Source organism: Mustela putorius, unplaced genomic scaffold (assembly GCF_011764305.1).
Source record: "Mustela putorius furo isolate JIRA1106 unplaced genomic scaffold, ASM1176430v1.1 tig00003863_pilon_pilon_pilon, whole genome shotgun sequence".
Taxonomy (NCBI): domain Eukaryota; kingdom Metazoa; phylum Chordata; class Mammalia; order Carnivora; family Mustelidae; genus Mustela; species Mustela putorius.
In genome coordinates, this window is record NW_025422015.1 from 29,874,965 (window position 1) to 29,891,280 (window position 16,316).

A 16,316-nucleotide genomic window follows, 5' to 3' on the forward strand; every position below is an offset into this window, starting at 1 on the left:
CAATGTGGGATTCGATCCCAGGATGCTGGGATCATGACCTGAGCCGAAGGCAGCTGCTTAACCGAGCCACCCAGGCGTCCCTTAACACTGAATTTTTTAAAAGCAAGGAAGTCTAGCATTTATACACTTCTGCTAATAGTAGAGGAAGTGGACAGGTAGGAAATCTAGCAGGAAGTTTACATTTCAATGGAAAATTAGCAAGTGTGAAGAAGTTGGAACATTAACAACATAAACAGTCAATAAACTAATCCAGTACATACCAGAACATAAATTTCTCTGTTACAAAAGACTTTCATAGTATGCATAATAAGGACAAAAATGAAAGAGTGGCAAAAACAGATATAGCTGAGAATTATTTTATGTTTTACAAAAATATAGCCAATATCATAAATATATTTTTATTATCTAAATTTAGCCCTTTAAATTAATTCCACCTAAACAAAAAGTGGTCGGTAGAGGGAAAATGCCTGCATGTGCATGGCAGGAAGATGTCCTTTACCTAAAATGAGAATGACCTTTTATGGTGATATTGACTATCAAAAAATTGTAAATGGATGTTACAACTGAATTTTATAGCCTGGGAGATATAATTTTAAACTAATTAATTCAAAATGTAATAAAATTTAAATGTTTTAAATTTTAAGACTCTGGTTTGGGAGAAGGGGGTGGGATTATGGACAATGGGGAGGGTATGTGCTTTGGTGAGTGCTGTGAAGTTTGTAAACCTGGTGATTCACAGACCTGTACCCCTGGGGATAAAAATATATGTTTATAAAAATAAAAAATTATTAAAATGCTATTTGTCACAAAAAAAAAAATTTAAGACTCTAAGTAAACATGCCATAATTGAACAATTGTTTTCGTTCATAGTAAATGTATAGAACTCCAGTGTGGGAAAGGGAAATGAGCTTATTTTTTTCACTGGTCCCTTCTTTCTGTTTACTGTATTATGGATACCTGCAATAGCAGGACATACCTAGACATATAATTTAGACATATACTCATTAGTAATTTAGACATCTAAATATCAGTAATATTAGAAGATAAAATTTAGAATAAAAAACAAACCAAATTTGTAGGAGCAGATAGGGGCATAGATTTTCTATTTCTCTTTTCTTAACTTTTAAGATATCGCTTAGGATCTTTTAAGATAATTAGCCAGAAGAATGAGAAGATACCAGTTACTTAAAAAAACTCATTGGCACTTACTTTCGCTATAATTAATTCATTTACTCCTCAGCGCAAGCCCAATAATCATGCCCAATTTACAAATGCCCAATTTAAAGCATGATGAAGGAAGTCTAACATCTCGGAATGTTTACATGGTGGGGAAAGGATTTGGTTCCACGTATGACACTAAAGACTTAACGAGCTCATTCAATCACAGTTCACTACCACATCACCCTGTGGCTCACATAAGAGAGGAGAAGCTTTCTACTAATCAGAGCAGCCCGAAGGTAAACTGTAAATGTACCCAACTTTATCCCCAAAGGAGTAGTCTGTTCGAACTATAACTAGAGGGCTTTACAAGGGACTTAGATATTGGATGAACAGTACCTTCTTACCAATCTGGAGTCCATCATTTCCAAGGTTTTCATATTATGAATACACAGGACAAATTACTATATATGAAAGCACAAGACTAACCCTGAGCTAGTTGAGAATACAGGCACATTCTTATTCATTCTTTCATTCAAAAGATGGTTATTATATTTCAATAAATGTTTATTGTATTCCTTTTTTAAGTTCTTGTCTTTTAGCCAATGATAGTATTTTTAAAGGAAAATAACATGTTGTTTTGTAATTTCATACATGAGGCATGTGACTGTATTATCACTCAAACCATAAATATCTCAAATGAAAAAAAAAATACCGGCATTAACTAATGCCAATAAATTTTTTGTCAATTTGTAATTCTTGGGTTTATATTAGAAACTCTGTAAGTCTCAAAATAAATCATGTAATGCAGATGCATTTAAAAATATGTATTTTCAAGACCAGCCCTTTAAATTAGACTAATGTTGGGATGGTAGCTACCCTTGTAGTGAATATTGCATAATGTATAAATTTGTGAGTATAAACTCAGTTATACACTTGAAACTTATGTAATATTATGTGTCAACTATATGAAAAAAAAAAGTTAGACTAATGTTAGTAGAAAGTAGATGTTACCGATCTTTTTTTTTTCAAGAAAAAAAAGATTTACTTTATATTTTTGTCCTAGGTACATATACTTTAATGTAAAAAAAAAAGCCCAAGACTTTGAAGAATTATGGCTTCTCATTGATACTAACAGACAAAAGGTTATGAAAAATTAAACCGGTTTTGCATGCTGTTTTTAAGTTTCAGTTATTCGTCCTTATTATCTTTGAAAGGAAAATAATTCTCAATAATACAGCTTATGGAATTTGGAAACTTTAAACAAATATTTAGATTAATTACATCACACAAAATAATTTTACTCAAGTTAACTATAATTTGAGTTGAACCAAGACACTTAATTTAAAAAAGATCCTGCTGATTTTAGTAAGAGTTTTGTTTTTGTTTTTGTTTTTATTTTGTTTTGTTTTTCAAGATTTTATTTATTTATTTGACAGAGATCACAAGTAGGCAGAGAGGCAGGCAGAGAGAGAGGAAGGGAAGCAGGCTCCCTGCTGAGCAGAGAGCCCAATGCAGGGTTTGATCCTAGGACCCTGAGATCACAACCCGAGGCAAAGGCAGAGGCTTTAACCCTCTGAGCCACCCAGGTGTCCCAGCAAGAGTTTTTAAAAAGCATAATATGTTGTGACATCTACAGTGATTAACAGCTTTTCTGATATTTCATGTAAAAGCGATTAATATATTCAAAGATGCATGTTCTCAGGCAATTGTATTCTTTCATTAACTCTTAAATAATAAAGTCAAAAGATGTTAGGTACTTTCATTTGGCCCATCAACATATAATGTCTTTGCATTTTATCTGAGTTAAACAAAACTGGTTTTCTTTATTTTTATTTATTTATTTTTTTAGCAGGAAAACCTGCAAGAGTATCAAGTAAGTACTTCTTGTATTGATGATAAATTCTCTTTGGCATGCAGTATAAATTTCCAGCTGAAATTCATAAAATATTTATGTTTTTAATGTGTTCAGAGATTGAGTTAAGCCTTCTGACAGGCATTTAACTTTTAAACTTAGTTATGTGAAACTTAAAAACTATGTTATTTGAAATGACTTGTAACAGAAAAATTTTATCATGTTCTCAAGCTTGAAGATTAAAGTAACTTGCATTCCAATACATGATTTTTTTTCAGCGATTGAAGTAGAATGAAATAAAATAATCCTGTTTCTGCTTTAAACCTTCAATCACTGAAGATTTGCTGTAGAGCATATATGGTTGAGCTACGATGTTTTATTTTCTGATGTTTTCCAATGTTTGTTAACTTAGATATAATTTTATATCTGAGAAGAATGACATAGTTAGGAATGGATCTAAGCTCGTATGTTGTAAACAGACAAAACTCTCAGAAAACACCCCCTAAAATACTAATATCTACGTACAGATAGGCATTCTAAATATAGAGGGTAAACTGTAAATTTTCCTATAAGCTCCTAAAATTCTGGGAAATAGAAATCTTCCTTCCATATTTCCTGATTTTATAAAAAGCACCATCTTAAATCAGTGCCGTCTAGTGTAAAATCATGTAAACAACACATGTAATTTTACATTTTCTACTAGATACATTAAAAAGGTTAAAATAATTCTAATGTTTAACTCCTTATATATTATTTCACTATTTATCAATACAGAAATATATTGATAGTTTACACTATTTTTTAATTGCATGTGTGTTTTACATGTATAGCACATTTCAGTTTGTACTGGTCACATTGCAGTACCCAAAAGCCTCATGTGATGAGTGGCTACTGTGTTGGACAGAGCAGATCTCAATATTTATTGAGTGCTTCCACTGTGCCCACCACTATTGAGGACGGTAGGAGACAATGGTTAAATGTGGTACTTGCCATAATTCCTTATTCAAAGCGCTTTGACTGAAAACAATAGAACCCCACATGGACTTGCTTCAGGGATTTAAAAAAAGGAGAGTGATTACAAGGGTCCAGAATTGTCTTATTGATGCAGAGCAAAGCTCTCACTTGATCCTCAGGTAAGCCCTTCAGAAACAATCCCACTCTACACTCTTCCTCTATAGCCAAAGGTAGTCAGGGCATACTTCATGAAGCACATGATTCCAGAATTTGTACTTTGAAGAATGGTTAGCTTTGAATAACTGGAGAAAGAGAGAAGTGATGTAAAAGAAAAACTCACTTCTCCTGTCTCTTCACTCTTAAAGCAGTTACCACACTCCCAGCACTTCCTATACCAGATGTATGGTTTTTTTTCTGTTTTGATTTTTGTTTTCCACATCAAGAAATTCTTTGTGACACTAGCTAGGTGTCATTCAGTCGCTTCCGACACTGACGTGGAGTTAGCACAGACCTCATAGTGTAAATGCTCAAACCTTTGTGTTTAGGGTTGAGACTGCTCCCTAGTTCAGTTGCCAATTTTAAGTAGAAGGTCCCCAAGTTACTCACAATTTCTGTCCAAAATGGCTACAAATCAGAGAGTCTTATGACTTCCTCCCTTGGATTCAATTATTTACTAGAACAACTTACAGATCTCATAGAAGCAATCACATTTACTAGTTTATTATATAATAAGTGATATGATAAAGGATACCATAGGATTTAGGGTGAGATATGTTTACCAACCCAGAAGTTCCTTGAACCCCATATGTCTGAGATTTTTTTATGGAAGTTTTATTACATAGGCATGATTGATCATTAACTCAATCTCTAGCTCCCTTCCCCTTCCTGGAAGATGGGGAGTGGGAATAAAAGTTTCCAGCTTCTAATCATGGCTTTTTGGTGACCAGCCCTCATTCAGGAGCCCGCCAAGCATTGTCTCATTGGAACAAAAATGTTTCCATCACTCAGGAGTTTTAGAAGCTCTATGCCAGGAACCAAGGGCAGATGCCAGTATATATAGTTTTTCTATTATTTCAAAGTCAGCAACCACAACCATGGTGTGAAGAGGCCATCAAAAGAAAGGTTGGCTGGAGTTAAGGGCTAGTGTCAGAGAGTGGAAGAGCAGTAATGGAAACACGTCCATGAGGTAGAGATCCTGCAGGCCAGAGGACTTCAGACTTACCACCACAGAAAGCTGTAGTTTACTTTATAAAAGGGAGTTAAATGGGATTGTTGGGAAAAAATAAGGTAAATAAGAAGTAAAAAAGAAATGAGAGTTGTAACTGAAAAGAGAAAAGTGTGACCAAAAAAAGGTCTACTCTTTCTTATGAATTATAGGAAATAAATATCGAAGTATATCATGTGATGATGCATTTTATGGTTTTTTTTAGTTTTTTTAAACATTTTTTGAGATGATACATTTTAGTAAATTGGTTGCTGCACACAGGAAGATTATATTCTGCATAGCATATTTTTTTTTATCATACCTTTTTGGAGACAATCATCAAAACCTTCAGATATTTATAAATTAAAACATACTGCAAGATCATTTAAGCTGAAGATCCATTGTCCTTTTTCTGAACTCTTTTCAACATTATGTACATGTGTATTTATTTTTGGCCAGACTTCTTTTTATCTTTCAGTCATTATTTTTCGTTCATAAAGGAGGTTCACAAATAGCTTTTGCTTTGAGCCCATTGTTCCCTTCCACCCATGTTCTCTAACTCTACTCCAGTGCCTGCATCTCTTGTCTTCTAGACTGGGACAAAGTCCTCTACCTCTGATAGGCTGGTTTTTCTGCTTTCGTACTAGATGTACAGATACTGTACTTCATTCCCAGATTTTTTGGCTGGGAAGGAAGAGAAGGTTAATATGTGGGATAGGATCAGTATAAAACAGAATGGAGGTATCGCTTCCTGAATTCTGGTTCACTCTGGTTGAGATGCTTGAAACCATCCGGGTGGATTGGATTCTCAACTACCTGAGGTTTTATTGTAGGGATAAAGAGGATACTGATGAAAATCAGCAATACACGAACATCTCTGTTGTCCTAGTGAAAGTGACATTGCAAAATCAAATTTTCCATAATTCACAGACAATTACGGTTTAATTGATAACTTGTTCTTATGGGTGTTTTTCTTTTTTAAAAAGGATGTAGCTTTCTGATTCTAAATGTCCATTTGATTTTCATTCTGAATTTTTTGTAGGTATGGTAAATATATAGTGAATAATTTGCTTTCCATGGAATTCAGAGGAAGACACCAAGGGATGTTAGACTGTATTATATTTTAGATACATTACTTTAAAAATTAAAAGCAAAATGAACACATTTATGAATTTTAAATGGCACACCTATTTTATATTAATATTTTAAGTCTCCTGAAAACTTTTTGAAAAAAAAAAAAATAACCGTACATCCAAAAACATTACTTCCCAGGAAGTTGCCCAAAGGCAAAATGTGAAATAAAACAAAAGAATGAAAACATACATTATTAAAAGGTAAATGGTGCCAAGGGAAGACTAGCACCCAGAATAATTCAGGGCTCCTGACATAGCTGAGACATTGACAGTGTATTTACAACAGTGGGTATGGGGCATTGAGGAAAAAAAATTTTATGGAAACCTATAGTTCTTTCATTTTTATTGTCTGGTAGTCAACATTTAAGTAAACTTAAGTAAAGATAGGTTGGTTTTCCCCTAAAAATAAGTACTTTTAAAAAATATTTTACTTATTTACTTGAGAGAGAGAGAGCATGTCCAATCAGCGGAAGGGGCAGAGAGAGAGAGCTGAGTGTGGAGCTGATCCCAGGACTGAGCCAAAGTCAGATGCTTAACAGATAGAGCCGTCAGATGCCCCTAAAATGAGTATTTTAAAAGAAGTGGTACAGTAAGAACATTCTTGAGAGTCTCAGAATGTGAACAGTGAGAATTTTGTCATTAATAACTCACCAAAATTATCTGCATAGACAGGTTTGGAATCATCATAAAGCCCCTGGGATCTAATTTTGATATCAAAGATATGAATTTAACTTTTTAAGGATATACTTAAAATTGAATCTTTTCTAGAAGTTAATTACTTTCTAAAGAAACTCAAGCCCAGCAGAGGACTACTAAGGATTTCCATGTTTTAGACAACTTCCTTTATAGTTTATATTTGTTATTTGCTTTGTAAAGCTTTCTAACTTTTAAAACACTCATTCATTTTTTGGTTCTACATTTTCTTTCTTTTTGCATAAATATGGTATTTTAATATCCAATTCGCATTAACATTAAAAGTTTGGTGAAAATTTTAGATATCAGAATTAAGCTATTTTGAAATTTGTGTGGAAAATTTAAATAAGCACAAGATGCTTAAAAATAAAACAAGGAGGGACACCTGGGTGGTGCAGTCCATTAAGCCTATGACTCTTGGTTTCCACTCAGATCATGATCTCAGCATCCTGAAATCAAGCCTCACATCCAGGCTCCAAGCTCAGTGCTGTAACTGCTTAAGACTGTCTCTCTCTCTGCCCTTCCCCACCTGTATTCTCTTTCTCTCAAAATAAATAAATAAATATTTTAGGAAAATAAAATTAAACAAGGATGTAAAGTTTTATAGCATTTTTTAAGTTACACATTTTATATAACTTAGGTTAAAGACTTCTTTTGAAAGAATATAATTAAACATAACCAAAGCATATCATTTGACATAATAAAGTGTTACCTATTTTGTATTGATTATATATCCCTACACTGAAACTTTTCAAGAATTTGAAAAAGCCAGAATTTACTAATAAGTATGTACTTCCCATTTGAAAGAATATTTCACTTTTTAAGACAAACTATTAATGTGTCTGTGAATTATAAAATTATAATGTAGTGGCAAAAAGAACTAATTTTCATAAATTCTTAAACACAAGAAGAGCATGCTTTGCTTTATGTTGATATTATCCATAATTCCCTTTCATAAATAATTAAATTCATGATCTATCCTAAAATGATTGAATTCAACAAATGGTTAATTCATGTCTAAATCAATTTATTTATGTCCTTTCAGACTAATTAAGGTGATTGTTTTTTTTAATTTCATCACATGTTGGTCTCTCATATATATCAAATTGTAGGACGTATTCTGATATTTTTTTCTTAATGTTATGTTCTCAGATTCATCAGTGTTTTAGTGTAGTTATAGCTTTTTCATTTTTACTACTGTATAGTATGTTACTTTATGAATATACACATTTTAATCTATTTTATCAATAGATATTTGCTTTGCTCCTAATTTATTTAAGATTTTTCTGTGTTTATTTTTAGGTATCTTAATATGGAAGCCTATGTTAATAGTTTCTACATTTCTCCTTTACTAATATAAGCACATAAGGCAATAACTTTATTTTTTTATTTAATGTGTGTGTGTGTGTTCCAAAATTCATTGTTTATGCATCACACCCAGTGCTCCATGCAATATGTGCCCTCCTTAATATCCACCACCAGGCTCGCCCAACCCCTCCATCCTCCTCTCCAAAGCTCTCAGTTTGTTTCTCAGAGTCCATTCTCTCATGGTTTGTCTCCCCTTCTGATTTCCCCCAACTCACTTCTCTGCTTCATCTCCCAATGTCCTCCATGTTATTCTTTATGCTCCACAAGTGAAACTATATGATCATTGACTCTCTCTGCTTAACTTACTTCGCTCAGCATAATCTCCGCCAGTCCCGTCCATGTTGATACAAAAGTTGGGTATTCATCTGTTCTGATGGAGGCATAATACTCCATTGTATATATGGACCATATCTTCTTTATCCATTCGTCCATTGAAGGTTATCTTGGTTCTTTCCACAGTTTGGCAACTGTGGCCATTGCTGCTATGAACATCCGTACCTTTGGGGTAAATACCCAGTAGTGCAATTGCAGGGTCATAGGGTAGCTCTATTTTTAATTTCTTAAGGAATCTCCACACTGTTTTCCAAAGTGGCTGCACTAACTTGCATTTCCACCAATGATGTAAGAGAGTTCCCCTTTCTCCACATACTCTCCAATTACCTCTCCAAGTAATCCTCTTCTTTACTTTCTGGTTAATTTTGGACATTCTAACTGGTGTAAGGTGGTATCTCAATCTGGTTTTGATTTGGATCTCCTTGATGACTAATGATGATGAACATTTTTTCATGTGTCTGTTAGCCATTTGTATGTCTTCTTTGGAGTGTCTGGAGTGTCTGTTGATGTCTTCTGCCTATTTTTTGACATAATTATTTTTTGTGTGTGTGTTGAGTTTGAGGAGTTCTTTATAGATCTTGGATATCAGCCATTGTCTGTAGCATCATTTTTGAATATTTTCTCCCACTCCATGGTTTGCCTCTTTGTTTTGTTGACTGTTTCCTTTGCTGTACAGAAATTTTGATCTTGATGAAGTTTCAAAAGTTCATTTTCACTTTTGTTTCCTTTGTCTTTGGGGACATGTCTTGAAAGAAGTTGCTGTGGCCAATGTCAAAGAGGTTATTGCCTATGTTCTCCTCTAGGATTTTGATAGATTCCTGTCTCATGTTGAGGTCTTTTATCCATTTTGAGTTAATCTTTGTGTATGGTGTAAGAGAATGGTTGAGTTTTATTCTTCTACACATAGCTGTCCAATTTTCCCAGCACCATTTACTGAAGAGACTGTCTTTTTTCCACTGTGCATTTTTTCCTGCTTTGTCCAAGATTTTTTGACCATAGAGTTGAGGGTCCATATCTGGGCTCTCTACTCTGTTCTGCTGGTCTATGTGTCTGTTTTTGAGCCAGTACTATGCTGTCTTGGTGATCACAGTGACCCAAATTACTAAGGAAATGTTGAAAAAGAAAAACAAAACTGGGAACATCACATTGCCTGATTTCAAGCTTTACTACAAGGTAGTAACTTTAAATGCTACTTCAGAGGATCCCACAACTTTTATATGTAGCATTTTCATTCTCATTCAGTTGCAAGCATATCGTAATTGCATTGTAACAAATTCTATAGTATTTTACATGAAAGTTTTAGAACTTATTCTTTAATTTCCAAACCTGTGGGAATTATAAAATCATCCTCTTTTAACCAGCTTCAAATTTAACTATATAGTGCTGTGAGAAAATGGTTTACTCCTTAAAATATGTTAAGCTCTATCTTATGAACAAATATACTATTAGTTTTAGTAAATATTCCATGTCATTGAGAAGAATGGCCATTTTCTAATGTCAGAAGCGTGATTCTATATTGATTGAGTTAAGCTCATTGTTTTTCAATTACCCTGTATCTTCATTAATTTTTTGGATATTAGAAGTATCAATAATTGAATAAACTATATTGAAATCTCCCACTATCATGGAAAATTATCAGTTTATCCCTGTAGTGTTATCAACTTTTATATCAGGAGCTGTTATATAAGTTCTATACAAGCTTCATTGTATCTTTCTGGTGAGCTAAACATTTATCTTTTTATGATAACTTCTTTTTTTAAAGATTTTGTTTATCTGAGAGAGATAGAGTGAGTGAGAAAGAAGAGGAGCAAGGGTAGAGTTGAGGAAGAGGGAGAACAGACTCCCTCTTGAGCAGGGGCCTGATGTGGGGCTCGATTCTGGAACACCATTGCCTGAGCCAAAGGCAGATGCTTAACTGATTGTGCCACCAGGTGCCCCATGGTAACTTCTATATTCCATATAATGACCCTTTTGTAAATAAAATGACCTTTTGTAAAGTGAAGTGTGTCTGATAGTATTACAATGATCCCAGCTTTCTTTCCTTCAGAATTTTTTTTACAAATCTTTATTTTTATGTCTTTTCATGACATTTTGTTTCAGATATGTCTTCAGTCAATAACATATAGTTAAAATTTACTTTTTATTTTACTCAGTCCCAATGACCCTCACTTTTAGTCTGATGAATTTCAACTAGTTTTTACCATCTTGCCTGTTGTTTTAGATTTCTCATGTTCTCAACACTTCTTATATTCTTTCTTGTCTTTTACAAATTGAACATTTTCCCCTAAATGTGTTTTTATTTTCCATTTTCTAGTCTCTATTTATCTGGAAGATGACACTCTATTTTTCTCCCTTTATGGTCACCCTTAACATTTTACTATACACAAAGAATAAAATTGCTATGAAACCCCCTCTTCTCAACAAGAGAAGATGCTAAAACATTTAAATTTCATCACATCTTACTATTAATGTATTCATATCAATATGACTATCTTGATTAACAGTTGTCTTATGTAGTTAGCTGCTCCCTTTTTGGGGACATAAATATTACAATTGTTAGATCTTCTTGGTGGATAGACCCTTTAAGAATGATGTAGTGTCCTTCTTTATCTTTGACTACAGACTTTAGTTTAAAATCTAACTTATCTGATATAAGAATCACTACCCCGGCTTTCTTTTGTGGCCCATTGGAATGAAAGATGCTTCTCTGTCCCTTCACTTTCAGTATAGATGTATCCTTAGGTTCTAAATGAGTCTCTCGTAGACAACATATGGACAGGTCCTGTCGTTTTATCCAATCTGCAACTTTGTGCTGTTTTATGGGAGCATTTAGGCCGTTCACGTTGAAAGTCATTATTGAAAGATAAGTTTTTGTCGAAATCATATTGCCCATGAAGTCCTTGTTTCTAGAGATTGTCTCTGTAAGTCTGTCCTATGACACTCTTGGGTTCTTTCTTCTTTTATAGAACCCTCCTTAATATTTCTTGTCCTGCTGGCTTGGTGGTCACATTCTCTTTTAAACCTTATAGATCTTAGAAGCTCTTTATCTTTCCATCCATTTTGAATGTCAGCCTTGCTGGATAAAGTATTCTTGGCTGCATGTTCTTCTCATTTAGTGCCCTGAATATGTCTTGCCAGCCCTTTCTGGCTTGCCAGGTTTCTGTGGACAGGTCTGACATTATTCTGATGGACCTTCCTCTGTACGTAAGGAATCTCTTTCCTCTAGCTTCTCTCAAAAGCCCTTGTCTAAAATTATGTTTCATCTGTCTTACAATCAAGTGCCTCAAGGTCTTCCTAGATTCTTTGATCTTGGGGGGTGTCCTTTCTACCTCTAGGATACAAATGCTGGTTCCATTTCCCATATTGGCAAAAAATTCATGGAGAATTTGTTCAACTACATCTTCTAGTCTTCTTTCTTTCTCCTCCCCCTCAGGGATCCCAGTAATTCTGATGCTGAAACTTTTATAGCATCATTTATTTCCCTAACTCTGTTTTCATGGATTCTAAGCTATTTGTTCCAGGCTTCCTCCTGATCCTTTTTCTCTATCAGTTTGTCCTCTAGATCACTAATTCTATCTTCTGCCTCAGTTACCCTAGCTGTTTGAGTATTTAGATTAGATTGAATCTCATTGATAGCTGATTTTCATGCCAATTTTGTTCAATATTTAAATTCTAACCTTTCAAAGATTCTGAATGTCAGATTTTGTTAGTATTATTTCTTCATTCTATATGTGTCTATCTTCCCCTACAAGTTCCTCAGAACCAATGCTACCGTCTCTCTTGCATCTCTCACTTGGTTTCAACATCATGCTTCTCTAGCAGCATCTGCTTTAGGAGTGTCATGAGCAAAGACCTATTGGTGGAAAGCATTCTCAGTCATTATTGATCTGAAAATGTCTTTAAATCACCCTTATTCCCAAATCTGTTGCGAGGCACAAAATCTAGGTCACTGGTTAGGTGGTTTGCGCATTTTTGATATATTTTTTCACTGTATTGATTTCTCTTCCTCCACAAAGCCAGGGGAATTCTGTTACCAGTTGAATTGTCATTTCTTCCCCTGTGATCTATCCTTTCTCTATCTTCTTTAAATATTTTCTCTTTGCTTTTGATCCACCGCAGATTCACTATAGTTTATGGAGTGAGGGCTTCTTTTTATAGTGAAACTCCTCCAGAAAACATGGTGTCTTTTTTTTTCTTTTAGCAGTTTGGAGAATTCATAGCCATTATTTCTTCAGATATTATCTCTTTGTTTTTTCCTTCTTCTGATTATTAATATATTAGGTATGCACACCTGCTCTTCTTTCAAGATCTCTTCAATTTTTCATCTCCTCGTTTCTCTATGCTGTCTTTAGTGTAATTTGATCACTTTTTAACATACATTCACTAATTACTTCTTCAGCTCTATATAATGTTATTTAACCCATTCAGTGAGATTTTATATAATTTATATTTTTATTACAATAGTTAATTTTAAAGTTTTACTGGTTATTTTCACAATATCCTATTCCTTGGCCTTATTTTGAATTCATATTTCATTTCTTAAAATATTTTATACCTATATTAAAGTTTGAGCATAAAAATTTCAGTATGTGAAGTAGTTGGCTATATAAAGTTGTTTATTGTTTTTTCAGACTCTCCTTCGTGACTTTTTTTTCTTTTTGTGATTGGAACATTGATTATGAGCTCATACTCACTTTTTAAAAAAAAGATTTTATTAATTTGTCAGAGAGAGAAAGTGAACAAACCAGGAGCGTCAGGCAGAGAGAGAAGCAGACCCCCCCTGCTGAGCAGGGAACCTCATGTGGAACTTCATCCTAGGACCCTGGGATCATGACCTGAGCCAAAGGCAAACACTTGACTAAGCCACCCAGGCATCCCAGCTCATACTCACTTTTAGCTAAACGAATTTTTCTTTGTCTCTGTTTTCCCTGTCCTTCACAACTCTTGTTCCACTCCTAGCAGTTTCTTACCTTTTGTGGCATCCTGTCCTGGAAGTGAGCCCTGGCTCTTAGGTTTCCCATGGTCACAGGGTACCTCATCGTACCTGCAATCAGACCTCATGGTGAACCTTTTTTGCTCACCTGCTCTTGAACAAGTTGTCAATACTCACTTCTCAGAAAATACCTACTGGCTGTTTAAGGGTTCTCTCCCTGTTGTCTCCTCCTACTTCCTCTCCTATAGACACTAATACTTGGTAGGTTTTGACTATTTGTTCCAATCTACATGCATTTTAAGGTTCATTTTGTTTTGTTATAAATGTTGTCCACAGGTCTCACTATCTGTTTTTACAAGGGGATTTGGAAAAGATTTAAATACTGTGTTGTCACTATCTTCTCAGAAACCCAAGAGGCAGTTACATTTTCATCTTGCCATCCCTGGCTTAGCAAAGGTTCACAGGGTCTGTGCCCCCATTTTGTTCCTTGCACAATTAGTTTCTGAATTCCAGTTTTAATATAACCACTTGCCCACAGGGTGACCTACACTTTCATGTATCAGCAGGTTTTCTTTTTCTCCTCTCAGGGCAGGAAGGAAGATTCTGGAGGGTTCCTTTATGTACTCTGAGCCCAGCACTGAAATAAAAACTATGATTTTGTAGTTAATATTGTCCATTATTTTATCAGTAGAATTAGAGTCCAATAGTTGCTTTTTGAATATTATCCACAAACCTTATTTTAACAAGATTCATGCCTTGCCTGTCTAAATTAAAAAGTGAAACTCTAATGTTTTAGTTCCAGGCAATTGTATAGAATGTGATATTAAGACTTTGGACAATCTTTAATCATAGAATCCTAAATTTCATCTTCTTTAAAACAAATCCATTCTCACTTAATACATATATGCACAAACCTTTGAAAAAGGAAAATATACCTTCCTATAGCATTTAGTTTAAAGCTTATTTCAGGATATATATTTTTGTCCCTAAAAGTGATCATTTTATACAATGACTTTTGTTTCATTTTGTTTTGTTGGGCGACCCTTGTTGGGGTGGAATACTACTGGAGATCAAATTGAAATAGAATGCTAATGAATACTAACATCAATGTAGTGTTTGTTAAAAACAAATCAGCACCAAATTCATGATAGAAATACTGAAGTCATCATTGGGTAGTGGCTGATAACATGGAAAGTGTTTAAAAGCTGTGTACACTTGGGACAGCTACAGAACATCTCTGTGCTGGGTAGTCTTATTTTTTTAATATGGATTAATAATATTACCTCATAGAAATTTGGGGGTGATTAAAGAAGATAAATGATAGGTGCATAAATAATAATTGGTGTCTAATAAGTGGTTTATTCATTGCCATCCTTGAGGGTGATGAGGATAATGATGGTGATGGTAATGATTATGCCATGCTCAGTTATTCTTCCTACTTAGGAACAGGTTTCATTTATTAAGCTTATCAAACTGGATAACATGGTAAGGTAAAATCATAATGAGAAAAAAACATCTTACTCAATTTGGGGTGGATTTAAAACAATTTTGCTTTTTAGAGTAAGGTGATTATCCTCATGGAAATTTTGCTTCAGGAGGAAAAAAAAATGGAGCAGTAATTTGGTTGAAACTTTTGAAGAGGTACCAACTCTGATTACTCCTTTTGCTAGACCTCAGAGAAAGTCTGTGTATAAGGCACACTTGGTCAAATGTTTGTCACTGCTGATTATTAGTCTTTGGGTACCAGCCATGTGGCCTCATTCATTTATTGGTGATGTTAAGTTGTTCTGACATTGCCCTCAAGACAGTCATGTCTCATCCTCAGACTGACAGGACAGACACTCAGAGAGGATTGCATACATTTATTGAACACCCTTGGCTTCCCTGTGTGCAAAATTCCAAATGTGAACTGTCTCCGCATTCTTTATTACCCCCTGAGGTCAATCTCAAGAATTCTGTGGATATTGCTCAGTGAAGTAGTTAATTTTGTTAAAACTCAGGTGATCATTTTAAAAAATAGTATAGAGGAAACTTTCACACCTGAAAATGAAAATAAACAGGGTATCAAATGCTGCTTTGAACTACCATGGATTCTTTTGATTTCTTGAAAATATGTTAACTCTTAGAATGTAATATTCCATTAAACCATTCATGCATAATTAAGCAAATCCATTGAGAAAATAACTTAAGCTTGTGGTATTTTTATAGAGACAAAGTGATGCAGTGAATTAGATAAAATAAGAGCAAAATGAAAAACAAAATCCATGCAAAGTTTCTTCTGTGTCAATGCTTTAGGATCCCAGCATTGTATTACCTCTAAGTATTTCTTGAAAATCTGCAAAAATCAGAATAGATTGCTAGTAGAAATAAACACGCAGTAACTGCTGGTACACATGCATGCATTATTTAGGTAGTTCTTATTTATTTATCATGCTTGCTAAGAGTACACAGAGCAGGCTGGGCACTACACAGGAGATTTTATCTTTAAAAATAAGAAAAATATAATTCACAATCTACACCATCAATGTGGATTCCTTGAAATTTTTCTTCTCTCCAAATTACAATCTCTTTTAACGTTTCCCATTATTTTACCCACCCCTATGCTCCCGTGCTCAGATGAGGAAGCTTTGCTTCTCACCCAAGATTTATCACTCTGTTTCTCCTTGACGCCTTCCCTTCTTGCCT

General features: G+C 34.3%; 1 protein-coding gene across 1 annotated transcript in view; it reads left to right on the top strand.

Annotated features, from left to right (window-relative positions):
• The window catches only part of TRDN (triadin), a 389,840-nt gene that overhangs the window by 355,907 nt on the left and 17,617 nt on the right, over window positions 1–16,316 (top strand). The window contains exon 37 of the mRNA XM_013063299.2: window positions 3,011–3,034. Within this exon, the coding sequence (XP_012918753.1) occupies window positions 3,011–3,034 (24 nt within the window). The remainder of the gene's footprint in view (window positions 1–3,010; window positions 3,035–16,316) is intronic.